The sequence below is a fragment of the Drosophila persimilis genome, unplaced genomic scaffold, assembly GCF_003286085.1.
Source record: "Drosophila persimilis strain 14011-0111.01,24,50 unplaced genomic scaffold, DperRS2 tig00000124-arrow-pilon, whole genome shotgun sequence".
Lineage (NCBI taxonomy): Eukaryota > Metazoa > Arthropoda > Insecta > Diptera > Drosophilidae > Drosophila > Drosophila persimilis.
In genome coordinates this window covers 5,191,655-5,215,512 of record NW_020825294.1, presented here as the reverse complement: position 1 = coordinate 5,215,512, position 23,858 = coordinate 5,191,655, and the positions used below count along the sequence as shown (strand labels likewise).

Below are 23,858 nucleotides of genomic sequence, written 5' to 3'. Positions count from 1 at the left end.
TTTTCTGGGTTTTTTTTTGTTTTTGGGATGCCACCGCAGCATCATTTTTTATTTATGGCATCGACGGTTCGCGTGAGAGCTTGCCATGTGGGGGGAAATGTCAGTGGCCAGGAGCCAGGGTGTTAGATGAAATGGAAAGCACACTCGAGAGCGTATTTGGAGCACGTGCTTGGAGCAAGCAAGTACTATGTTTTCAGCACTTGGTGTGATTTTATTTACATGAGCGAAAGAGAAAGGCAATATATGTATGTTAGTGCAAGCGAAACAAAAAGAAGACAAAAGTTTAAAGAACTATTCAAGGTATATTCAAGAGGAGGGAAGGTTATACACGAAAGATTTTCGCAGTACAAATTTCGCATAAGTGAACAGAACGCTACAGATTCGCTACGAATGACCCAAAGATATTATTCGCCACGAGTGGGTCTACAGTTTTGATAATTTATTGTTCGAAAATTTTCCAAAAAGTTATAGAAAGAATATCAGCTGTTTTATAAACTGAAAGACGGATGTAACATACTAGAGGGACCCCTATCATACGCGAATGTGAAGGTCCTCTCATGAAACTGCGGTATTGAACAGGTTCCGGTTGCCTGAAAAAGGACTTTTCTTCCGCATCGACATACCTTATATTTAATTTTACTTTGTTTATGGCAATGCAGACATACTGACGCCTGTTTGCCTGACCGATTGGGTAAATATTTATGCCTGGGATGCCAAACAATCTGATGGGATGCCCAGAATGCAGGAAACGAGGTCACCCCCAACAGAGAGACAGAGACGGAAACCGAATCACGGATTTATATAAGCCGCAGACAGACAGATGGTGTAAGTATTGGCGTCTTTGTGCTCTTTGGAGCGCAACTAATAATGGGTCTCGGATTTTTACGGCCATCGTAAAATCGAAATACAAATTACCAAAACAAATAGAGAAATTATACAATAATGTGTGGGGGTGCGTGTATTAATGGAATGATTTAGTTTGTTGATTTTGCATATGATAAGTCGAGGGAATTAATGGGAAACGAAATATATAATATTTGCCATATCCTCAGCCATATTTAACATTGAATCCGGTTCAGTAGCACACAATTTATGAACAAAATTGAATGGAATTTTGTTTGTGAATAAATTGAATTTTCTATAGTTTCCGGTTCACAGTTATTGCCTCTTGGCAACGATAAACAAACAGGACAAAGACGAACTCCCCACACTGCACTGTCGCTCTCGTCAAGCTCTCTCTGCCGCTCTGCCTCTCTCTGTATCGACAAAGGTAGCTGTAACAAGAAAAGCTTTGATAAGCAGGAGACCCGACCCCGACCCTAACCACTTCCATTGAACAGTAAAATAAAAGGCAAACAAGCAAAGAACACCACGAGGCACAGGAACAACAACAACAACAACAGGAACAACAACAGTAGCAAACATCAAGAAAAGAAGGCTAGCTTTTGGATGTGGGGAATCTGGGGATACCCTTGAACGCCATTGCTTGGTTCAACCGCTCCCATTCTTCGGCAAGACTAAATTCCAGTCGTTTGTGGTATGTTCAGGTGTGTGCGACACACACTTGATCATGGATTTTGTATATCAATACGTTACAAACTTTAAATCCCCCAAAACGATAGTAGGCAATTCTTTTAAATTTCAAAGTTTCAAAATTTCAGTACAGTAATTTTAAAACTCCATTCGAAAATAAGTATCCTTCGTACACACAAAACACATATAAAATAAATGTTACTAGCAGAAAAATAGTATTGAGGAAAAACGCGGGAACGGAACCAAAACGCGCGGCATCATGATCGATATACTGTCTATGCCGCGCCGCAACAATGTGTCGGGCAATGCGGCACTTCTCAAGATGATCAGCAATAAGACTGGTCTTCCGATTAACAGTCTGCCGGGATGGGAGCTAATTCCTCTCAACTCTAAGCTACCGATGCTTAAGTGTCCCGGTAATCAAGTGATATTTTCCAAAAACAAAATTGGGCAATCGGTGAGTGGAAGATTTGTGCAACGAATCAACAGCATTGCCAGGGATTCCTGCTTGAGGGATAGTCCTCTATTGCACAAGGGAAACAGTCCTAGATTAAACTACTTTTTTACCCTTCCCTTCATATTTATTTAATTTTCCCGTTTATTTGACAGTTCAAAAGCGCCAAACAGGAGTTTGATGCATCGGTGACTGGGGCGGCTATTCCTGAATACAATCCATTGCATGATGCGAATCTGAGGACCTTCTACTCCAACGAACGTAATCTGAAGCGTTTGAGAGAGAACGGCGAGATCACCCAAACGAATGATGTGATTTGCAATCTGAAGGACTTCAACCATCATCGCCAGGAGCTGCACAAGTCCCAGCTGTACTATGTTCTGCAAGCCTACAAGCGTCGCGAGGCAGAGCAACATGATCGCCTGCTGATAGCAAATGCCGAGGCGATCACCAAGCGCGATCACCTCAATCTGGCGGGCCGTCATCAGTGCTACGAGGAGGTTGTGGCCAGGAAGATGCGCCTGGACATGGAGAAGCACGAGCGCATGGTGCATCTGTCCAACCTTACGATGGAGAAGATGAAACGATTGGAGAACCTGACCTCTATGCAGACAATGCTATTGGAGCATCGCAAGTTGCTGACAAATATGAGGGTGCAGGCTCACATCAGCCTATGCCACGATCTGCAGAGGAAGTACCTCATCAGGCAGAAGAAACTGTTCCAATTCAAGAAGGATCGCTTTAACAAGAACATGCGTCTGCTGCAGAAGCAGCGAATGATGAAGAACAACGAGGGACAGATACAGTCTTGGCAGAAGCGTCTGGACGAGCGTATTGCCAATCAGCAACGCCTCCACTTTCTGCTCATGGAAGTTGAGTTAGAACGTGGGATGTTCATTGAGCGGCACAAGGCCAAATACGAGTTGAAATGGAAGCATATCCAGGATCAGATCAGGGAGCGCACCCGCCAGACGATGCTGAAGCGTCAGCCAAAGCGCCGCAAGCGCAAGAAGCCCAAGCGCGAGAAGCCATCGTTCTGTGAGGAGTACCAGACAACCTTTGATGGTCTGTTGGACAGCGAACTCTGCTATGCCCTCAATGCGGCCATTGCCATGGAGGGTCATTCGCCGCTGACCTTTGCCCCAGACGATCCCATCTACAAGGCGGCCCAGTACATACTCAACCATATACTGAAGGGCTTCATTGAAGATCTCAGCGACGATGAGTGCGCGCTAAAAGTATTAGTTTCACGCATTCGCGAATTCCTCTGCGATGCCAAGAAATATGTGAACTATGTAAGTTTTTAAGGATTCTCCAGGCAGAGCTTGACAGACCATGATATGAAATCTCCTTCCTTACAGAAAGCTTTGCAAATCATTAACTTTGCCAGGGATCATCACAATGCCATAGACTTTGGGTCAGCGGCGGCAAAGTCCGGCACTCCGCAAAGGAATCCCCGTGCATCGCACGTTTCCTTCTGCGGTGTGGCCAGCACCATTGGCGTGGGCAGCTACGAGATTCATCCGTTCGTGGATGTACGTCCTTGTTCGGAGCGTCGGCCCACGCCGGCTGGATCCCTGGCCTCGCTGGTGGTCAGCCAGATTGGCGAGCAGATGATCCAGGACAAGGTCCGTTTGCCGCACATGAATCGCAACGAGATTGTCTTCATCGAACACTATCTGGTGAAGTTTAAGCGCGAGCTGCTGGTCGGCCTGGACAAGACGGTCTTTGCGGCCATTCAGTGTCACTTTGAGAACCGAACGATGGATGTAAGGGAGGAGTTGCTCGAGCTGGATCGCGACTATCTGTACGAACAAATAGCCCGCGGCATTCTCAGCCATGCCGCCAATCCACTCAACTACCTGTCGATAATCAAGCTGGCCGTTAGCGTCATGGCCAGTGAGGTCATCTGGGATCTGCAGCAGACCATGCTCAAGCCAGGCCTAGATCCCCGTGGCCTCAACCATCCTTGCGGCTGCGGCACAGAGCGGGAGCGTGAGCAATTCGCCCTTTGCACGACGTAGAAGTGCACCTCCATAGTGCCACCGCCATAGTTCTATGTTTTTGGTAAAACTAATCTTCATAAATTGTCTGTTTTGTTGATATTGAAAGACTTACTACACGAACCGCTTACCGCGTGAAACGGCAGAGACGAAGGGTACAGTACACCATATTCTTATGTATTGGTCAATTCGGTATGTCTTGTTTAAATTTTATGTGATATATTATATGAAACACTCACCTTATCTCACCGATCTAACTGTCTAATCTAATATAAGTTGTGCACTAAACAAAATAAAAACTAAATTTTAGAAAACATGGCATGCAACAGCTGGCACAGGTGTCGATAAAATATACCGCCCGACCCTCAGATATATACCGTCTCATGCTAAAAATATACCGTAAATATACTGACAAATTCAAGTTCTATATTCCTCGATTTTGATCTTCCGTAGAATATTACTAGCTATATAGAACATTTAGCCATGCCATCATAATTTTATGCGATTTATGAATCAATTTTCTACTTTACTGGCTTAATTTAAACAGTTGCTTTTATTGGTTCAATTTTGACCTCATAAAATACCGAAAACAATTAAAAATACCAGAAACGGTCACTCTGTGGCCCACAAACGAAAATCAGCTGACTGGCATTTGAATGTTCCCGCAACTGTGTATGGAATGGGGCTCATTGTTTCTACCGATTCAAAGACAGAGAAAAGGAGAGCCTTAACCTTAGAGCAAAAGGAGGCGAAATCAGAACCAGATGGAACCTTGGGAAATGTGATAAAAAGATAAATGACCCAGTTCCCAGCTGTAAAAGATATTATTGAACTTAATCCCACAGGAATGTTATGGAGACTTTTAGAACAGGAATGCACTGATTTTTTGATATATAAATGCATCATTGCTTGTTTTTTTTACATGTTTAAAGCACGGTGGTTCCCCCAAATTCATTTATACAACATATTTTAAAAACTACTTCCAACATATGTTATGTACTATTGTAACTCTTATTGTTGTTTAGGAAAGCTAAAGGGCGCCGCATATGGATACATCATGGAGTTGTAAGGTGAGCCGGCAGCCAACAGGGGAAATGGAAACGCTTGCGGTGGTAGATTTGCGGCAGGATTTGTCTGCTTTGAATTCCGCTTTCGCTTTTGCTTAGCCACGGGTGCTGGCTCATCGCTAGATGGTTCGGAATCTTCGCTATCGCTGCTTGCCTCCTCCTCATCGTCGTCGTCTTCGTCATCATCATCATCGTCGTCGTCGGCGGCAGTCTCCAGTTTCATTCTCTTTTGTGGCGTTTTCTTGGGCTTCTTGGGAGCCTTTTTCTCCTTCTTCGACTTGGCAGGCGTAGAGGAAGCCGGGGCGGATGACATTGCTGGCACCGCACCAGCGGGAAAGGCAAAACGTTGCTCCACATTAAATACGGCCACCTGCTGCATGGTGTACTCCAAATATGCCTGCAGAGCAATGTTCAGATTCGGTGGCTTTGGACAGTTCTTGAGGCTATGATACTGAGCCGAGCAATTACGGCAGATCATCTGGCACTCGAAGGAGGTGTGGCCCTGTTTCAAATGAACATGCAAACAAAATTAGAATTTTCCCCTTAAGTATACCAAAAGTACTTGCCTTCTTGTCGCAAATTGCACAGCCATTGTCGGCTTTTTGCTTGCTTTTACTTTTGTTGGCCTTGGGTTGCTCATCCTCGTCCTTTTCTTCGTCCACCTCGCTGCTCTCCTCATCCTCATCGGGTATGGTGTAGTGTCGCTTCTGAGAGCCAAGGCAGACGACATCCTCTTCGGATAGAGTTTTCTTTAGTTTCTTGGAAGTCTTGCCACTCGATTCCTTCCCTTTAGCTGCAGTTTTGCTTTTAGCTGCCGGCTTACTATCCTCACTGTCAGAGTCAGAATCCTCGGAAGATGAGGATGACGAAGACGACACTGGAGCCTTTGCAGCTGTGGCCTCCGTCTTCGTTTTCACAGCTGGAGCTTTGACCACTTCACCAGCTTCAACGCTTTCATCAGAACTGCTCGAAGAGCTCTCGTCGCTACTCTCTTTTGGCTTTTTGGCAGGCTGCGGCTGCGGCTGCGGCTGCGGTGCGGGTTTTACAACTGGCGAGTGCGTGTCTTTCTTTTCCTTCTTGATTTTGAAGTTGACAGGTGGCTCCGTGGGTTTTACTTCAATGGCAGGCTGCTTCTGTTCTACAGGTGCTTCTAAAACTAACGGAATATAATTCATGGAAGCGTCAGGTAGTTGTGGTACTTCTAAGCCGCCTAACACTGGTGGCTGTGCTTCGGGTTGTTGTGCTATTCCCATAGGCTCGTAGTTAAACACAGTGTTGGGAGTGGGCTCCATTGGGGCACCCCAATTATCGTTACGACCACCTCTTTGTTGCGGATCTCTGCGATTGTCATCTCTTGGACCACGAGACCTGCGAGATCTACGACTACCACGCCAGCCGTCGCCACCTCCACCGCCGCCGCCTCTACGTAATCCATTGTCTTGGCCTTGGTGCTGATGATCTCGGAATTTGGAAAACGACTCCGACTGGTTGCCACCACCACCACCACCGCCACCACCACCGCCACCACCACCGCCACCACCACCGCCACCACCACCGCCGCCACCACCCCGTCTACGTTCTTGATTCACATTGTTGTGGTGTCCGTTTGATTGTCCATCAGAGGGGCCGCCGTTCTGCCTGTTGAAATTTGGATTATTGGCACCGCCACGGCCGCCACGGCCGCCACGGCCACCACGGCCACCACGGCTGCGCATCTCTTGGTTCTGTGGGCCTCCGGAGTAGAAATGGTATTTGTCCTGAACTTGGCCGTTTTGCATCCTATAAAAGTGCCGAATTCAAGAAATATTCGTTTACCACCGCCGGCGCACGTGTTGTGCTGCTTGGAGATGGTCGATGCTAGCCAACTATCGATACACTTTGCTATCGAAATTCCGAGTACAGCTTCGTCCATCCCTACCATTGTTTTGTGGAATAAACACGTTCAAAATACGAACCCAACGCAACCAACCCAACGCCCAATAATGGGGAAACCTGGCCATAAAGAGATGCTACAGAATCGCACCAAATCCTGGGGCAAACAGAAGTTCAAGCCCGCTCCATTTTCACGCAACAGGGCACCGGCACCCATTCCTGATCCCGAAGAGGCAGCCCAGCCATGGCAACACGTGAAGAATGATCTTATAGAAGATGCTGCGGAGGCGGGCAACGCTGGGCGCCTCGATGCGGACAGTGAGAAAGCGAAGGAGTTCCGAAAGCAACGGGAGCAGAACCACCGGCGAAACATAATCGAAGCGAAGCGTAATGAGATAACCACGTGGGAATCCTTTGAAGATGAGCCCACTCCATCCAAAGGAAAGCAGGGGAAGAATAAGGGAGAGCCCGGGAGGTCGACATTTGCAGAGTGCGATGTGTCCAAGGGGGAGCTGCCAACCAACGCCGAAAACTTTACGTTTAAGGAACGCGATTTCTATCGAAGAAAAGTGACGCTCGGCGTTTCCATGGCCAATCGGAAACCCAACTTAAATTGGGCCATTCAAGATCTAAGCAGATATGGTGTGAAGGCACCACCACAGCAGGCGAGAGGAGCGGGACATAATGTGAAGGGATCAAAGCAAAAGAAAGGAATGGTGACAAAGCCAAAGAAAGAGTGGACGGATGCCAGGAAGAACAACCCGTTCCAGAAGAAGAGCATTGAATATTAGTCGTTGGGGTGGGTAAGGGAACAAAATCAGAAATGTATACACAACATTACTACACGATTTATGTAAATCTTAGACATAGTGGTACAAATACAAGTGGAATAGGTCTGCAAAAATAATAAATAAACTAAACAGAATGAGACTCCATGTACTCCATACTCCAAAGAGGCGGTTTCCATAGAGCGAGGAAGTGGAGGAGATTGATGCTTGATTGATTTGAGGCTTATGGATTTTCAGCCATTTGCATTGGCCAGCTTGGCAATTAGCTGGTTGAATTTGCTGTTGGCTGTGACTGCCTTTTTGGAGTTGCGCGCCTGCTCGGGGACATGCTGCAGAAAGTAGATGACCATAAATTCGAGTGTTTGATTGGCTTCCTTGGGGTACATCATGTTGAAGGTATAATAGTAGCAGATCAATTGGGCAATTATGTCGGGCAGATCGCCATCATTGGCGCTAAATTGGGCCATTATTTGGCCCTCAATATAGACCATGGCCTCACTCTGCAATTCCACACCATTGTCTGTTGTGATAGGCGAATCTAAAATAGAGTTAGTCGATTTAGTCGTTTGATTTAATGATCGGTTAATGGCTGAATGGCTACTCACTGACTAGAGCCACCCATGGGGCATTTGTGGGATTCATTTGCTGCAGCACATCTTTGGGATAGGGACCTTTGTCCAGCTGCTTGAATATGTAATCGGGATCCTCATTGAAATGGTAGGCCAGGCCGCGCAACAAATTGGCATTGCTCTCCTCCAGGGCACTGATCTTCTTGTTCTTTGATGTCTTAAAGAACCTGAATATGCGCTCCTTTTCGCCAGTCAAACGTTTCTCCAGCACACGGGGATCGATTGACATGAGCAGCTCAAAGTGCTGGTACAGCAGTTCTTTGTTAAAGATATACGGCCAATTATTTTTAATGGACGTAATGTCGGGAATCTTTTCGTTGTTGTTAAAGAACGCGCGCTGCAGCGGGAAGCATTCCTTCATATACTCGGTAATGGTGGCTGGCTCGACAGTGGTGCTGCCGCGGTAGCTTGAGATGAGCAGCTCTTTCTTCTCCTCCAGATCCCGATTGGCTGCCAGGTCCTTGGCCTTGGCATCGCCATTGGCCGCTGAGGTAGCGCCCACACTGGACTTGCGCTTCTTGCTGCTGATGTGTATCTCAAAGTTTCCCGAGTTGCTCGAGCCGCTGGTTCGCTTCTGCGGCCTGTTCAGGGCATTGTTGCGGTTTATCATTTTCGAGATGAGAGACTGGGGCGTGGTGGCTATCAGTTGACCTTCGCGATCCTTTTCCAGCAACGAATCTGGGTACTTTTCGGCCGCCTGCTGGGCCACTTGTCGGAACACCCGTATGGGTATATGAACAGAGCACTCCCGCAATGCATCCACAAGGATATTGCCAAACGTATTCAGGCGCTTGCCCAGGCTGTGCTTTCCTCGCAGCAATTTCATTATATCATTGGGTACCTTGTTCCAAGGTATCGAAAATTCTTTAAACAGCCCCGACGTCTTTGAATTGCTGGGCGTAACGCTGGCCAGGGACAGAGTCTCGTCATTGGAGACGGTCGAGTCATTGGCATTCGATACAATACTGTTGTGGGCATAGAAACTGGGATCCACCGAGCTGCCAGCACGCTCCGATCGGCTCAGTGGCGAGGGCGGAGGCAGAATTACATATTCGTCCGTTTCGGCCAGCAGCATTAGCAGAATCTTCTCCTTGGCTGCAAACAAGAGGACCTCATCCTCGCAGATCTCGCAGCCATTGCTCTCCAGGACAATGGTGTTGCCGGCTAGGCCATACTTGTGGGCTAATAAATGCACGTTAATTATTTAATTAATTTAATATAAATTTAAGAACTGTTTATTACTTACCCTTATCTATCACATCCTTCCTCGTGGGCATGGACATGAACGTCTTCTTGGTCTTCCGATCGGCACTGCATATGGTAATCAATACTTTCTCAGTGGACACCTCGGCCTTTGATTTCTCCACCTTTTCCACTTTTTCAGCCACCATATTGGAATGTGTTGATTCTGCATTGAAAGTAAACATGAAATTAGCTATTGTGGACACATCCATTAGCGATTAAGCATCTTCGGACACCGAGCGAGCTGTGGGTACGCACCAGAGCCAGTTTTAGTTTCTGATTTTTTTGCTCCTCCTGTTTGTACACCATTTTCGTTTGTTGCCTTTGCGACCGCCGGGGCCGGCGGCTGGCTTGGTGCTTGTGGCTTCATATCGTTCGCAGTGTGTTGGGACCCTACTGTAGCTGCGTCCATGGCTTTTATTTTGGATAATTCAATTCGGAAGCCCCCTTTCTTTCTCCTCTGTATTTTGTTGCACCGTGAAATAAAAATGAAGCAGTGTAGGGATGTAAAAAATACATTGATGTTTGTGTGCTGCAGTTCAACGCTGAACTAGTTCAATGGACCCGAACTACAGTTTACGTTTGCGTTCTTGATTCAGTGCCACGGTTCGCTTAACTGGCAGTACAATCTTGACTGATCTTCTAAATACTAATATTTGCACTTGAGTTGAGTAACATTTTGCCTGAGTTTATGGTCGTATTCAAATCATTAAACAAATCATCAAATGCACTACAGTTTGAGCCACTGAACTGGTTCTTCGAACTGGCGTATACAAAACAAAATTCGATAGCGCATCAGTGCTGGGCAATGAAACAGAACGCTCCAGCTCACCTCTAATTTTATCGGCGCCCACCTCACCTCACCGTGTTCTTTCAATTGTACTGTACAGGGAGGGTTTGTTTACAAGCCTTGTAAGTCTTTACAGGGTGGATTTCCTGGGCCATTTTACCTGTTGTTTTTCTCAGCAACATACATTTTCCAGCCACATGTAGCCGAGCAGCACATTTGTAAGCACCAGCAACCTTTAAGGGCGGGCGTATTTGAAAGAACGGCCTTGCCGCCCAGAAACTCGTGAGCGTGAAACAACAGAAAAATAGTTTCCAGTTTTATCCATAATATCCATATTAACAATAATATTAAAAAAAAACCTTCAATATATATTACCAAGAAAAAATATCTATCGATATATTGGTATCAATCCCAAGTTTCGGCCGCGGAGTCGCGTTTATTTTTGTTTTTCTCCTTGGTTCCATTTGTTTTTTGAATAAAAATAAAGCCAGAACTCAACGAATACATGGGCACCATGCTTTGAAGTGCTCCTCCAAGCGATCCTCCAAGTAGCTCCCAAACGAGGAGCGGCTGCCGCACTTGGGTCCCATTAATATTCACAAAAGGCTGCAATTGGATGTATTATTAGCGAATATTATTCTCGAACACACGGCACACGGAAGGCATTATGCAAATGTAAGTAAATAACGCAACCAAATGGCTTATATCAAACCATTTTATTGTTTCCCCTCCCTCCCCCCAACACACCAGGCATTTCTGGGAACTAGCGATAATCTGCCTGTGGGTGGCGTCAAACTGCGTACGATCGACGACCGCCAGCCTGTCTAAGTATAGCAGCACAACGCCGGCGAGTGTCAAGCAAGTGGATGTGGAACTGGAGCCCATCAATGGCACTCCCAATTACCGTCTGTACGGGAAGAAAGGCAAAGATGATAAGCCCTGGTTCGATGGACTGGACAGTCGCCACATTCAGTGTGTGCGACGGGGTCGCTGCTATGCCACCACAAATCACTCAAATACCTGCTTTGGCTCCAAATTGCCCTATGAATTGAGTAGCCTCGATTTAACTGATTTTCATACCGAAAAAGAGCTCAACGAGAAGCTTAACGATTACTACGCTCTGCGGCATGTACCAAAATGTTGGGCGGTTATTCAGGTACGTCAATCTACAGAAGAGTAAAGAAATAGTTGAATCTATTAGCTTACACTTCCTCTACCACTCCCACTCCCATTTATAGCCATTTCTGTGCGCTGTTTTCAAGCCGAAATGCGAGAAAATCAACGGCCAGGACATGGTCTACCTGCCTTCGTATGAAATGTGTCGGATTACGCTGGAACCCTGTCGCATTTTATACAACACAACATTTTTCCCGAAATTCCTGCGCTGCAACGAAACGCTATTTCCAACGAAATGCACAAACGGTGCGCGCGGCATGAAATTCAATGTAACCGGCCAGTGCCTGAGTCCGCTGGTACCGGCCGAGTCAGCGGCCAGCTATTATCCGGGCATCGAGGGATGCGGTGTGCGCTGCAAAGATCCCTTGTACACGGACGATGAGCATCGACAGATCCACAAGCTGATTGGATGGGCGGGCACGCTGTGCCTGGTCTCCAATCTATTTGTGGTGGCCACCTTTTTCATCGACTGGCAGAATGCCAACAAGTATCCGGCTGTGATTGTGTTCTACATAAATCTATGCTTCCTGATTGCCTGCATTGGGTGAGTCCACTTTGGGTTACAGATCCTTCCGTCCCACAGGAGTCTCATTTATGCTCTGGTTCTCTCTCTCTCTCTTCAGCTGGCTCTTGCAATTCACTTCAGGATCCCGTGAGGACATTGTCTGTCGCAAGGATGGCACTCTTCGCCATTCAGAGCCCACCGCCGGTGAGAATCTCTCCTGCATTGTGATCTTTGTCCTGGTATACTACTTCCTTACGGCCGGCATGGTCTGGTTTGTGTTCCTCACATATGCCTGGCACTGGCGCGCCATGGGCCATGTCCAAGATCGCATCGACAAGAAGGGCTCGTACTTTCATTTGGTTGCTTGGTCGCTGCCTCTGGTGCTGACCATCACCACAATGGCCTTTAGCGAGGTGGATGGCAATAGTATTGTTGGGATCTGCTTTGTGGGCTACATTAATCATCCGATGCGGGCTGGCCTGCTGCTGGGACCGCTCTGCGGTGTCATTCTCATAGGCGGCTACTTCATAACGCGCGGCATGGTGATGCTCTTTGGCCTGAAGCACTTTGCCAATGACATTAAATCCACATCGGCTAGCAATAAAATCCATTTGATCATCATGCGCATGGGCGTCTGTGCGCTGCTCACCTTGGTCTTCATTCTCGTGGCCATTGCCTGTCATGTGACGGAGTTCCGACATGCCGAGGAGTGGGCTGAAAGCTTCAGGGAGTTTATAATGTGAGCATTTTGAGCAGTTATATATCTTTTAATCATTATATTAATCTGTTTCAATTGTTTACCTTTCTTTTAGTTGCAAAATATCTTCCGTTTTCGAGGAGAAGAGCTCTTGTCGCATAGAGAATCGTCCCAGCGTGGGTGTCCTTCAGCTGCATTTGCTGTGCCTCTTCAGTTCAGGGATTGTCATGTCCACCTGGTGCTGGACACCATCTTCCATTGAGACCTGGAAACGTTATATAAGAAAGTTAGTTTACATTTTCCTTTTTTAAATGTTAATTTAATGATTTCGTAATTTCTGTACAGAAAGTGCGGCAAGGAGGTGGTCGAGGAGGTCAAAATGCCCAAGCACAAGGTCATTGCCCAGACCTGGGCCAAGCGCAAGGACTTTGAAGACAAGGGCAGGCTCTCCATAACGCTCTACAACACCCACACCGACCCTGTGGGCCTCAACTTTGACGTAAACGATCTGAATTCCTCGGAGACGAATGAGATTAGCTCCACTTGGGTGCACTATCTGCCACAGTGCGTTAAGCGTCGCATGGCCCTCACGGGAGCTGCCACAGGTACAGCAAACTCCTCCAGTCAGGGACCGCGCAAGAACTCCCTGGACTCGGAGATAAGTGTGAGTGTGCGGCACGTCTCGGTCGAATCTCGACGCAATTCGGTGGACTCTCAGGTCTCTGTGAAGATTGCCGAAATGAAGACCAAAGTGGCATCGCGGAGCCGGGGCAAACATGGTACCTCCTCGAGCAACAAGAGAACTCAGCGACGGAGAGACTACATTGCCGCGGCCACGGGCAGAAGCAGCAAGTATAGCACTGCAGGCGGCAGAAGGGAGAGCAGCACTTCCGTTGAGTCTCAGGTGATTGCCCTGAAGAAGACAACGTATCCAAATGCTAGTCACAAAGTGGGCGTCTTTGCCCACAGCACCAAGAAGCAGCACAACTACAGCTCTATGAAACGTCGCACGGCCAATGCCGGACTGGATCCCTCGATTCTTAATGAGTTTCTGCAAAAGAATGGCGAATTTATATTTCCATTCCTGCAGAATCAGGACATGACCACATCATCCGAGGAGGAGAACTCACGAGCCTCAATGAAAATCCAAGATCTGAACGTGGTGGTCAAGCAGGAGGTTAGCGAGGACGACGATGATGATGATGTTAGGACTGGGCCAAAGATTGAGGAGCTGCCGAACAGCAAGCAGGTGGCTCTGGAGAATTTCCTCAAGAACATGCAAAAATCAAACGAATCGAATGGCAATCGTCATTCCCGCAACTCCACGCGGAGTCGTCAGTCTCGGAAGTCACGAAAGGACCTACCCAAGACGCATCATCATCATCATCCCAAAAACATCGGCAATGGCTTGACTGATTTGCTGCAGATGGATTTCAAGCGCGACTATGTGAGGGATCGCGCCAACGACTCGCTCAGCTGCTCCTCTGTGGAGCTGGACGTTGCCCTGGATGTCGGCAGTCTGATGCATAGTTCCTATTCGGGGATGTCGATGGGGAAGCCCCATTCGCGCAACAGCAAGACCAGCTGTGATGTGGGAATTCAAGCCACTCCCTTCGAGATTGCCAACCTGAACATACCATCGTACGGCAATGAGGAGCTGCAGCAGGCGATGCGACTGCTGAATGCGGCCAGTCGTCAGCGCAACGACGCCGCCAACGAAGAGGGAGACACCGAGATGCAATCCCTGCTGGGACACAATGGCCACCGACATCACAGGGGAGGTGAGCCCACATTTATGAGCGAATCGGACAAGCTGAAAATGCTGCTGCTTCCTTCCAAATAGTAAGACTGGCGGATAATACTCAATCCAATGCATTTACTTAAGTTTCGAAAACTACTCGTATATTTGTGTGCCCTTCACGTCATCCTTACAGCATGGTTTCGATAGAATTTATATTTACATATATTGTGAAGGGCATTCATGGCACAAAAGCCTCAGCCTCGGACAAGTCCGATGATGCGTCTTCCTTAATTGTTTTATTGAGCAGAATTAAGCGAAATTACGATTTACGAAAATACTCATAGATTTAGACTTTCGAATGTTCTTACAAATCCCATCCCATTTAGCGCTTAAGTACATCCTCCTCAGTGTCTGTATGTAAATGATGTTTCCTTAAACACTAGACTATAGATTAAATATAGCTACAACGCTATAACAAGTGCAGAAACAGCAGCTGCAGCCTCTTTCAGGGGCGACCAACAAGCACAACGAATAACGCAAGAACACAAATGGTATTACAGAAAGTGCCTTTACAACGTTTACAAAATATCTCATATGTTTTTTGTGTGACTAATAAAACGATTTTAAATCCTTAATCCTATCCCTGTTTGATCTTCTGCTGCTGTTGCAGCAGCTTCAGCTCTTGTGCCCAGACAATGCTGTTGCAGAACTCGCCCAGCAAGTAACAAACGAGATTGAAGCCCACCAAAAGGCCCAGAAACAGGTAGCGGAACGCCAGAGGTAACACCTCCAAAATGGGATAGACCCACTCGCCGCTGAAGTAACGAACTATGTGCAGCCAAATAATGTACAGTAGGATAAAGGAAATGTTGCCCGTGACGCCGGCCAGGCGGCTGGGGTATTTCCGGAAGCACGTAAACATATCCATTACCGCCAGCAGAGCCACATTCGTATGCACCACATGGTTCAGCCAGCTGCAAAAGGACAAAAGGTTAACAACTCATTATACATAAATGCCACGTAAACGTGATTAAAATAATTATAGTCACTTGCCTCGGAAATATGGCGTCCAGTGCCGAGGGAAAGATGAGCTCACGATCCCATATATAAATGACCCAGAATGAGATGCAAACATTATGGGCGACGGGAAAGGCCAGTGCCGAAAAAATATAGTCGCGCACAGATCGCAGCTTGGACTTTGACGCCACGTGGACCGTGTTGTCGCCGAAAAGATCGTTCAGCAAGGCCAAGCTATGGTATATGGCCTGCAATATGACGTCCAGGAATGTTAGATACTTGAATTTGCCGCCCCAGCGTGCCTTGAGCTCCTCCTCCTCCAGATCCTTGGGCCAGTGCACACGGAAATAGTGAAAATAAATTCCATACGAGAACTGTGCCGCTGATAGCACGTGCACAAGGAGTCGCAGGTACTTGAAGGCGCCGCTTGTATAGGCATCATTACAAGTGTCCAGACGGTCATTGGTGGCCTGGGCGGCTTCCTTGGCGCTGTTTGATTCACGTGTTTTCTTTTTGCTTTTGGTCATTTTTTTTGGTTTGGTTTGATATTGTTTGATTGGATTTCCAATGATTGTGCCGGCTATGAGGGTGTTTATTAGGCCCCTCGCACCTACCTTCTATGCAATATACCCTGATGTGGTCAGCTGTTTGGGGGGGCGGTGGCGGCTCACCTTACACTACAGCTATTCCACAAACAAACAAATATTTATCTCGTCACAGATCTTTTGTTTTGACAGATAACAGTATATTTGAAGCGCTCGTTTTCAAAATCTTTATTTTTGACTAAACCAGAGTTTTGCGATTTTATTATGATACTCGTACTATAATATTACATTTGAAATTACAGGATTTAACGCAGGTATTCAAAGTGTTTTGATGTGCCTTGATATGAGGTTTCAATTTGAAAAAGGCAAATTTCACTTAACGATTCAGCTATTTAAAACCGAAAACCGAGACGTCTTGCATTGCTCTCAGGTCTCAGGTCAGGCCTTCAGGAGAACAGTGAAACTACGACTATTAATCTCAAATACAATAATGTAATGTAATTCTTATTAAGAATAGAAATATCATTAGCAAGTTTTGTGTGGTTTGGTTTTTTCTTCTCTAGACTTCTTTATGTTAAAGACAGGTTCACATTTTAATAGGTATGTAAAATATATAAGCGAATTATTTCTTTGTATATAGTTACTAATTAAACGTGACTACTACACAACACCGTAACCGCACTCTTAGCTAAGTAGATGCACAGCCTAGTTGGACTTGCGTTTGGCCAGCTTCACTTCCTTGGCCCACACGGTGTTGTTCAAGAACTCGCCGACCAGGTAGAGAGCTAATGTAAACCCAATCACGGCAACAAAGAAGACAATGCGCTGCGGCAGCTGCAACACCTCCAACACCGGATACACCCAGACGCCGGAGTAATGCTTGACAATGTGAATCCACACCAAATAGGCGCCCATGAAGATGGTCAGGCCAGTGAGACCCTTGCTGCGTTTGGGATAGGCGCGATACGAGGTAAACAGCTCCAGCACAATGAAGACAACAATATTGGTGTGGAGGACATGGTTCAGCCAGCTGCAAACGCAAATTAAATTCAATTATTAAGAGTGCATAGAAGAAAAGCGCACTCTCACTCACCTGGGAAAGACGGGGTCCAAGACCTTGGGGAAGACGAGTTCACGGTCGATGGCATACAGCGTCCAGAAGGTGACACCCACATTGAGAGCCACGGGGAAGGCGAGGGTGGCCATCAGCCAGTCCTTGAATTGCCGTATGGCAGGGGGCCGCTTGGGTGCCAGCTCATTTGTGCCCACAAAATCATTGACGAGTGAAACGATATAGTAGAGAGCCTGTATTAACTGCAAGTGGGGAAAGGAAGGTAAACGGGTGGTCAGACAGATACTCGTACGTATGTGGCGTGTTGTCTGTGTGTTGAAGGGTTGTTTGCCTGTTCAGTGGAGTGGAGTGGAAGGAATTACTTCCCCCAATCACAGCTGCGTGCAAGCGCGTTATCCAATCGTTTTCAGATTAGATTCAAACCGAGTTAGCAACTGAACTTTAAACCACCGTAATTAGTATTCATGGGATGATGCTCTGTGTTGTCTTACCGCATCCAAAAATGTTAGATATTTAAACTTCCCACCAAACGGATGATGAATCCTCATCTCGGGCTCGGTTGTTGGGAACTCCACATACGAATAGTCATAGTATATGCCATAGGTGAACTGTACGGCGGCCGTTAGGTGCATCAGAGTCCGCAGAGCCCCATAAACACCACCGTAAACGGAGTTTGTTCTCGCCGCTGTACCCATTTCTGAGGCAGTTAATTGATTTTTTCACGGCCGGTCGTCAAACGAAACAAAATATGAATGGATGTACTGGTCGCGGTTTTATCGTTAAAATATACCGTCCGACCCACAGAAATATACCGAAACATACCGTCTCATTTTTAAAATATACCGACGAATTCAAGTTCTGTTATACATATTCCTCGTTTTTGATATTCCGCGGGATAATGCTGGCTAACTAAAACCCTTAGTTCTGCCCACATAGTTTTAGGCCGTTGATGAATACATTTTCTTCAAGATTGGCTAGTTTTTAGTCCTTGCTTCTGTTGTATTTTGGCTAAAAAAAGGCTTGAACAAAATAGTTCAACAAAAAAAAAACAGTCGCAATGTTGCTGGTATTTGAAGACATGATGCGTGTATAGGCATTTGTATACCCTATTTCGTTAATTTAATATGAAGATTTCATATTATTAATTAATTAAGACCTTTTCTCAAACTGATATGTTTAAGACATATATTGATATCTTGCATATATATATCTCGATCCTGATACCTATTCTTGGTCTCTGTAAGAATACAATGAATTGCAAAATATCGTTGTAATATTTAAAACAGAGACTAAGTTGTTTTTGCCTTCTTTGGAGCATGGGATGACAAACATTTTCTCAATCTATAACATCCATTTCCACAGGGTATGCAAATGTTGCTCAATCCGCGCCTTGTTGTGGAACAATGCTGCTCGATTTCTCGGCACATGAGTCTGGCCCATACAAAGTGAATGTTGCCAGCAACATAAAACACCAGTATCGACAGTAAACGATATTTTTTGTTTGATATTTTTCTTTCCAGAGTTGTCGTGTTTTGCTTACCGCACAAATAAACGTTAAAAACTTGAATTTTCCAGCAAAGGGAACCGTATTGGGCATCTGTGTGGTGTGAAAAGTGTATACACCATAGCAGAACTGCAGGACGGCCGTGAAATGCAGCAATAATTGCACCGCCTTATTGAAGCCCGGTGATGTGGCTCCTTTGCTGTTCGACTTCGTCTTGGGCTTGGCCATGTTTAATGTTAAACTTCCGAATGCCAGATACGTACTGATTAGCCGCCGCAGACCAGCTACTAACAGCAGTTGCACTTGTATTTCATATAAGTATGTATGAGTTCTGTTCTGATACTGATAAGGTTGGGCCGGTTCGCTTATCTGTCGCAACCGCCGCCGTGGTACAAAGTATGAATTGACAGAAGTTAATTTGAGAACTTGAGAGGAGTACTTAATCCGCTTTGGAAAGACTCAACCTCTAAACCACCCTCCTACCCTCTTGAGTGTTCTTTCAACTGCTGTCCCTCCGCCCCCAATATGATGAAGGGGATGTGCCGTGTATCCTAGAAATAGATGCATATATTTGTGACAATACAATAGCTCTTCGACGTTCAACGCAACTAACGGCAACTATCGATTCCATTAGGTGCCTCTGAAGGTCAGGGGGCAAGGTCAGCGGAAAGCTACGTGTGCCTACGTCACGAAAGGCCCGTTAACTATATTATCAAGTTTCATTAGCCAGAAGAGGTGTTTTTTTTTGTTGTAATTTACCGATTGGTCTCTGATAATATAAATAACCAAACAATATATGCTTTAATGCTATATTTGCGCCTCCTCATCCGTTTCGCCCTCTGAAGATTCCAAATTGATTTCGGTTAGCTCCTGCTCCTCCACACCACAGTTGTCCAGGTCACCGGTCTCCATTTTAGGAGCAACCATCAAATCTGGCTGATCCTGAGGTGATTCTTTGGAAGCCTCCGCTCTGGAAGCTACCTGTGCAGCCCCCTGCTCGAACATGGGATTGTCAAAGGACCTTTCCCTCACCTCATCGTTGCCGGGATCGTAGCCCATCACAGTAACGCGATCCACACCAACAACACCACCGCGAGGGTCTTCGATGGAGCCGCCACCAGCTACCACATTCTCAAAACGATTGAAGAGGGGATTACGGCGCAGCCTCACTCCCAAGTGACGCCACCGCCAGCGACGGGGATCGTGTATCCATTGGGGAATGCGATTCAGGTAAGGATTCTCCGGCATAAAGTGGGCCAAAATAATGACACTCACAACGCCCACCAGGGCCATGCAAAAGAGTATCAGGAGGACGGAGGCAAAGCTGACATTCGGGTTGTGTGGACGACCGGATGACTTTAGCTCTAAGCCACTCTGCTTGGCCAGAAACGTGCTCTGATTGCGATGCTCGGACAGGTATTGCATGAACTCAACACTCCTCTCGCTATAGCCACCCCGATCTGTGACAATGGCCTGAAGGAAACTGCCATACTGCTCAGAGCTCACATAATCCACATGGAGTTGAATCTCAGCCGCCAGATCCTGCTTGGTGATCATTGAATTGAGTTGGTTTTGCAGGGTCTTTCGATCCTCCTCGGAGCAGTGCTGCCGCGGCATCGTAAGGACAGCACCGCAGATCAGGCAACAGGAACCAAAGGGACGAACTGGCGAGAGGCAATGAGGTGCTTCGCACTGCTCCTGGACATTGTGGCAGACAGGCTCAATGAGCCGATCAAAGTCCTTGTGGCAGCCACACAACTCTCCGCGGTAATACTCCACTTGGACATCCAGAGCGTTGTGGAAGAGGAACCTTCCCAGATCTCGGGCTAAGAGCTGCTCCAAATAGAACTTGGAGATGGAGGAGCCGGCTAGAATCAATTGCCCCAACCGGAGGTGCTGCACATTCTCCAGATCGAAGGCGAGTGGCGCATGACCCTTGACAATGACCTGCTCATCGTCGCAGGGCACCCGCTCCAACTCCGGCACGGGGGATGATACACTCTTCGATATGTCCGCCCATTTCCAGGTGTGTGGATCAAACCATTTACTTGATTTTGGCGGCTTCAGATGGGCTGTTTTTTCATCGCTGTCACACTTGGTATTCCTTGGAGCGCCAAAGGTTATGGTAGACTCCTCAGCAATCAGTATGGCCCCATCCCTGGGGAACACTATGCCGTCAATGGAGATTTCCTCAGGCAGTGGAAGAACAGCAGGAAAATACTTGGGAAACACCACCAAGTCTTCCGGACAGGGCATATAGTCATCCACCCAGGCGGAAGGACTATTGAAGTCTGCACCACCGCTATACCACTTTGTGGCTGTCGCAACTTGGCCAGTGATCAAGATCAGGCCCACAATGGGCAACGGCACCGACCACCACATGATGCCATACGAATGAATCTTCAACTGAATTTTGTTTGTGATTGTTCTGAAATTTGTTCCCTCTGTATTTGGGGGCGTTGCGTTTGTTTGGATATCACGAGAACATTCCCCCATTCCAGACTGAATGCTACATAAATATAGATAACAATCAAGATCGAAACCTTTCAGCGAGAGCAAATAAACTAGACCAATGGGACAGGCACAGCTAAACAAAATCGATTGTCATAGAGTATTCAAAAGTAGGGTATACTCCATATTTTAAGGGGTTTTGTAAATGGTAAATGTCAAAGAAAGATTATAGATTATTGCGAAGAATAATCCGTGAATCCATGTAGATTTCATTGTGAGAAAGGGTTGGGAACTGACTTAAAGCCACTTTTTACCAAAGATTTCCTAGAGAAAGGTTTAGATTCTTTGAAACATATCATAGATTAGGAGTAAAGAAGAAGTAATAAATTCCTAAAATATATCTTCAAACTCCCAGAAGTCGATTGCAAGATCTTGAATCTTAAGTATTCCATATTTTAAGGTTGTAGAAAGCATGTATGGTATTAGATATTTATTCGAAAACAGAACAAATTAGTCGACTTTTCAGAGCCTCAGATCACACTCCCGGATTCCATAAATTCGCTTTATAAATATCAGACTAATAAATCGTTGGAAATCAACAAAACGACTCACCAATCAACAAACATACATATGTATCTGTACATTGTATGTTCCATACATGTATGTATATATAAGTTTCTATATTCTATATCTGTAAACATATGTTTTGTTTTTTTTTTTTGTATCTTCCTCTTGATATATTTTGCTTTGCTCCAACAATGCAATTATTGGCCAGAAAATAGTTGAAGTTTATTTTTTTATTTTGATTGCGCTGATATACACAATTATCCCTCCGTCCGTCCCGGCATACACGGAGGCGCTTGACGGAAGCCATTGAAATTCCCAAAAAAAAGAAGAACAAAAAATAGTAGCAGCTAAAAAGTTTAGAACCGGATGGTAAATGGTATCGAAATATTGCTCGTGGGACTACATAAAAGCAATTTGCTAAAGAATAAATGAAAAACGAGTGCAGATCTATAGATATGGAGCACTTTATGCTCACAAGATCAAAGCGTTGAAAGAGGGCGGAAAGAAGGTGGGCGGGGAGGGGGATTAATCAAGGGCAGGCAAGGTTGTTCAATAATAAACTAAAACTTAAAAACTTTCCTGGATAAAACCGCAAGGAAAATTCATAGCCAAAACGTGTGGCTCCATATCATTTTCGAATAAATGCTAAATAATTGCCTTTCCCTGATGACAGCAGCCCCTCAAACATTTCATTGGTTGCTAAGTGGATGTGAGAAATATTCAATAGCCGATCGATTTTCTAAGCAATTTTAACGATATGTAAATGAGTTTTGACGCCTGCCAACCAACCCAGACAATACCGCACTCGTACCATAACCATACCATTGCCCACCCATCCCCCAAACGAACATTCGCGCCAATAAGATAATCTGGCATTCGTCAGTACCATACATTTTTGGTTGGTCCGGTCGGCGAACATCTGAGCAAATAAATATTGTGGGAAGAGAAGAAATGGAATGAGTTCTCAGAAGATTCTGCAACGACAACAACACAACGAAAAGTGCAATGGAAATGAGGAATGCACCGATTTTCGTATCGCTCCATAGCGCCACAGATATGGGCAAAAAGTATGTAGAATTAATAAATAAAGAAAAGAAGAGGGCGAGTGGGAGTGGGAGTGGGAGAATACAACTTGAACAACCTCAATGAGCAGACAAACAAATAAACATATGGCAGACATAAATGGGGAATACCGAGAGAGCACCAGCAGATACAGGAATAATAATAATCATTTTTTCTGCACAGCACACTTGAAATAACCAAAAGCTGGCCGCATTTCCGTCGCATTTTTACTGGTCATGATACATATATCCAGGTCCAGTATGGGCAGGGGCAGGGGCACGGCAGGGGGTATATAAATGATCCATAAATCGACTCACCAGGGACCAGTAGGACAGAAATTTAACCTTCTGGGGCAGTGAATCCGGTACCAGGCGACGACTCGCTGTAGTCTTGAGCTTGTAGCTGCGCTGTATCTCGAAATGGCTATAATAGAGGCCATAGGCGAACTGACCCAGGGCACACAGATGAATGATTGTCACAAATAAACGCGACTTGTATAGCTCCACTTTGGTCATCCTGTCTATACGTAGATTTGAACAACTATAAACGAGAGCCGAAACAAAAGGGGGGAAACTTCAGTTTGCAGCTCCTTGTGAATAAATAAAAAGAACGTAAAAAGAGGCTACGAAAGTGGGGGGCTTTGAGGTTAAAGGTAAGTTACAAGTTCGTGCCGAAACACCTCTCTGTAACACCTCCCTCTCGTCAGACCTCTTCAGACGTTAGGCCAGCCCAAAGCGCGCACAAATTTAAATCAATATTTGCGTCACTGACATAAATATTTAAAGCCACAAAAGACAAGAAACTATGGGTCTTGAAACACAAACAACACACAAGAATTGCACAAATTGAAGTTCCCTGTGGCTTTCGAAGTGTTTATGGTGTACATATGTTAATAACTTAATGGTTTTTTATGCCCGTTAAGAACAATTTTGATTTCTTCTTTAAACAAATCACAAAAAACCAGCGCACGCCAAAATCGCACGCACGTAAAATATTTCTCTTGTTTTTTCCTTTGTTGTTTTGTTTGTTCTTGTATCTGGGACTTTCTTTATCCCCCTGGTGCCTAGTGGTGTTCTCCTCTTCGTGTCAGCGGCACTACTGAAAACTGAACGTGTGGAAAACTGGAGTCGCACTGTGGACCTG

The 23,858-nt window shown here is 45.9% G+C and overlaps 9 protein-coding genes across 11 annotated transcripts in view; 3 read left to right on the top strand and 6 right to left on the bottom strand.

Annotated features, from left to right (window-relative positions):
- Positions 1-4,278, bottom strand: part of LOC6593607 (tRNA-dihydrouridine(16/17) synthase [NAD(P)(+)]-like) — a 29,080-nt gene extending 24,802 nt beyond the window's left edge. The window contains exon 1 of the mRNA XM_002018626.2: positions 4,230-4,278. The gene's annotated coding sequence lies outside the window, so the exon portion shown is untranslated. The remainder of the gene's footprint in view (positions 1-4,229) is intronic.
- On the top strand, positions 1,778-4,233 carry LOC6604689. Its single transcript, XM_026987563.1, has 3 exons — positions 1,778-1,990; positions 2,143-3,282; positions 3,349-4,233. The coding sequence occupies exons 1-3, from the start codon at positions 1,793-1,795 to the stop codon at positions 4,009-4,011; spliced, it is 2,001 nt and encodes a 666-aa protein (XP_026843364.1). The 5' UTR covers positions 1,778-1,792; the 3' UTR covers positions 4,012-4,233.
- A 679-nt stretch (positions 4,279-4,957) lies between the features above and the next one.
- Positions 4,958-6,835, bottom strand: LOC113565423 (protein mushroom body miniature). The gene is made up of 3 exons (XM_026987360.1): positions 6,647-6,835; positions 5,624-6,508; positions 4,958-5,559 (listed from the first exon to the last, which is right to left on the bottom strand). Exons 1-3 carry the CDS (start codon positions 6,833-6,835, stop codon positions 5,002-5,004), a joined length of 1,632 nt encoding a protein of 543 aa, XP_026843161.1. The 3' UTR covers positions 4,958-5,001.
- A 148-nt stretch (positions 6,836-6,983) lies between these two features.
- Positions 6,984-7,857, top strand: LOC6593753. The gene has a single exon (XM_002018629.2). It carries the CDS (start codon positions 7,040-7,042, stop codon positions 7,718-7,720), a length of 681 nt encoding a protein of 226 aa, XP_002018665.1. The 5' UTR covers positions 6,984-7,039; the 3' UTR covers positions 7,721-7,857.
- On the bottom strand, positions 7,756-10,259 carry LOC6593754. The gene is made up of 4 exons (XM_002018630.2): positions 9,847-10,259; positions 9,593-9,754; positions 8,323-9,528; positions 7,756-8,255 (listed from the first exon to the last, which is right to left on the bottom strand). Exons 1-4 carry the CDS (start codon positions 9,998-10,000, stop codon positions 7,951-7,953), a joined length of 1,827 nt encoding a protein of 608 aa, XP_002018666.2. The 5' UTR covers positions 10,001-10,259; the 3' UTR covers positions 7,756-7,950.
- A 587-nt stretch (positions 10,260-10,846) lies between these two features.
- Positions 10,847-15,132, top strand: LOC6593755 (protein smoothened). Its single transcript, XM_002018631.2, has 6 exons — positions 10,847-11,053; positions 11,129-11,534; positions 11,617-12,098; positions 12,178-12,798; positions 12,872-13,042; positions 13,102-15,132. The coding sequence occupies exons 1-6, from the start codon at positions 11,046-11,048 to the stop codon at positions 14,597-14,599; spliced, it is 3,186 nt and encodes a 1,061-aa protein (XP_002018667.1). The 5' UTR covers positions 10,847-11,045; the 3' UTR covers positions 14,600-15,132.
- On the bottom strand, positions 15,047-16,041 carry LOC6593756 (androgen-induced gene 1 protein). Its single transcript, XM_026987766.1, has 2 exons — positions 15,551-16,041; positions 15,047-15,471 (listed from the first exon to the last, which is right to left on the bottom strand). Exons 1-2 carry the CDS (start codon positions 16,039-16,041, stop codon positions 15,135-15,137), a joined length of 828 nt encoding a protein of 275 aa, XP_026843567.1. The 3' UTR covers positions 15,047-15,134.
- Positions 16,042-16,531: 490 nt separating this feature from the next.
- LOC6593757 (androgen-induced gene 1 protein) lies at positions 16,532-23,815 on the bottom strand. 3 transcript variants are annotated; one of them, XM_026987553.1, is made up of 4 exons: positions 23,702-23,815; positions 23,033-23,255; positions 17,153-17,373; positions 16,532-17,089 (listed from the first exon to the last, which is right to left on the bottom strand). In XM_026987553.1, the coding sequence occupies exons 2-4, from the start codon at positions 23,228-23,230 to the stop codon at positions 16,765-16,767; spliced, it is 744 nt and encodes a 247-aa protein (XP_026843354.1). In that variant the 5' UTR covers positions 23,231-23,255; positions 23,702-23,815; the 3' UTR covers positions 16,532-16,764. The 3 variants fall into 3 exon arrangements, with proteins under 3 accessions (XP_026843354.1, XP_026843355.1, XP_002018669.1); XM_026987554.1 differs by lacking the exons at positions 23,033-23,255; positions 23,702-23,815 and adding an exon at positions 18,672-18,884; XM_002018633.2 differs by lacking the exons at positions 23,033-23,255; positions 23,702-23,815 and adding an exon at positions 17,623-17,863.
- LOC113565468 (protein amnionless) lies at positions 19,033-21,153 on the bottom strand. The gene has a single exon (XM_026987552.1). The coding sequence runs from the start codon at positions 21,129-21,131 to the stop codon at positions 19,443-19,445; it is 1,689 nt and encodes a 562-aa protein (XP_026843353.1). The 5' UTR covers positions 21,132-21,153; the 3' UTR covers positions 19,033-19,442.
- Positions 23,816-23,858: the final 43 nt, after the last annotated feature.

Bases quoted from the DNA above. Each gene is read 5' to 3' on its own strand.
- LOC6593754 (XM_002018630.2), bottom strand. From the start codon at position 10,000: ATGGACGCAGCTACAGTAGGGTCCCAACACACTGCGAACGATATGAAG. The intron at 9,755-9,846 runs GTGCGTACCCAC...CTTTCAATGCAG, and splicing joins AGAAACTAAAACTGGCTCTG to AATCAACACATTCCAATATG. The intron at 8,256-8,322 runs GTGAGTAGCCAT...ACTCTATTTTAG, and splicing joins CCCATGGGTGGCTCTAGTCA to ATTCGCCTATCACAACAGAC.
- LOC6593757 (XM_002018633.2), bottom strand. From the start codon at position 17,826: ATGGGTACAGCGGCGAGAACAAACTCCGTTTACGGTGGTGTTTATGGG. The intron at 17,374-17,622 runs GTAAGACAACAC...CCCCACTTGCAG, and splicing joins ATCTAACATTTTTGGATGCG to TTAATACAGGCTCTCTACTA. The intron at 17,090-17,152 runs GTGAGTGAGAGT...TTGCGTTTGCAG, and splicing joins TTGGACCCCGTCTTTCCCAG to CTGGCTGAACCATGTCCTCC.
- LOC113565468 (XM_026987552.1), bottom strand. From the start codon at position 21,131: ATGGGGGAATGTTCTCGTGATATCCAAACAAACGCAACGCCCCCAAAT.
- LOC6593755 (XM_002018631.2), top strand. The intron at 12,799-12,871 runs GTGAGCATTTTG...CCTTTCTTTTAG, and splicing joins AGCTTCAGGGAGTTTATAAT to TTGCAAAATATCTTCCGTTT. The intron at 13,043-13,101 runs GTTAGTTTACAT...ATTTCTGTACAG, and splicing joins TGGAAACGTTATATAAGAAA to AAAGTGCGGCAAGGAGGTGG.
- LOC6593753 (XM_002018629.2), top strand. From the start codon at position 7,040: ATGGGGAAACCTGGCCATAAAGAGATGCTACAGAATCGCACCAAATCC.
- LOC6604689 (XM_026987563.1), top strand. From the start codon at position 1,793: ATGATCGATATACTGTCTATGCCGCGCCGCAACAATGTGTCGGGCAAT. The intron at 1,991-2,142 runs GTGAGTGGAAGA...TTTATTTGACAG, and splicing joins AAAACAAAATTGGGCAATCG to TTCAAAAGCGCCAAACAGGA. The intron at 3,283-3,348 runs GTAAGTTTTTAA...CCTTCCTTACAG, and splicing joins CCAAGAAATATGTGAACTAT to AAAGCTTTGCAAATCATTAA.
- LOC6593756 (XM_026987766.1), bottom strand. From the start codon at position 16,041: ATGACCAAAAGCAAAAAGAAAACACGTGAATCAAACAGCGCCAAGGAA. The intron at 15,472-15,550 runs GCAAGTGACTAT...GTCCTTTTGCAG, and splicing joins CTGGACGCCATATTTCCGAG to CTGGCTGAACCATGTGGTGC.
- LOC113565423 (XM_026987360.1), bottom strand. From the start codon at position 6,835: ATGCAAAACGGCCAAGTTCAGGACAAATACCATTTCTACTCCGGAGGC. The intron at 6,509-6,646 runs GTGAATCAAGAA...CGAGATCATCAG, and splicing joins CAAACGGACACCACAACAAT to CACCAAGGCCAAGACAATGG. The intron at 5,560-5,623 runs GCAAGTACTTTT...CATTTGAAACAG, and splicing joins GTGCAATTTGCGACAAGAAG to GGCCACACCTCCTTCGAGTG.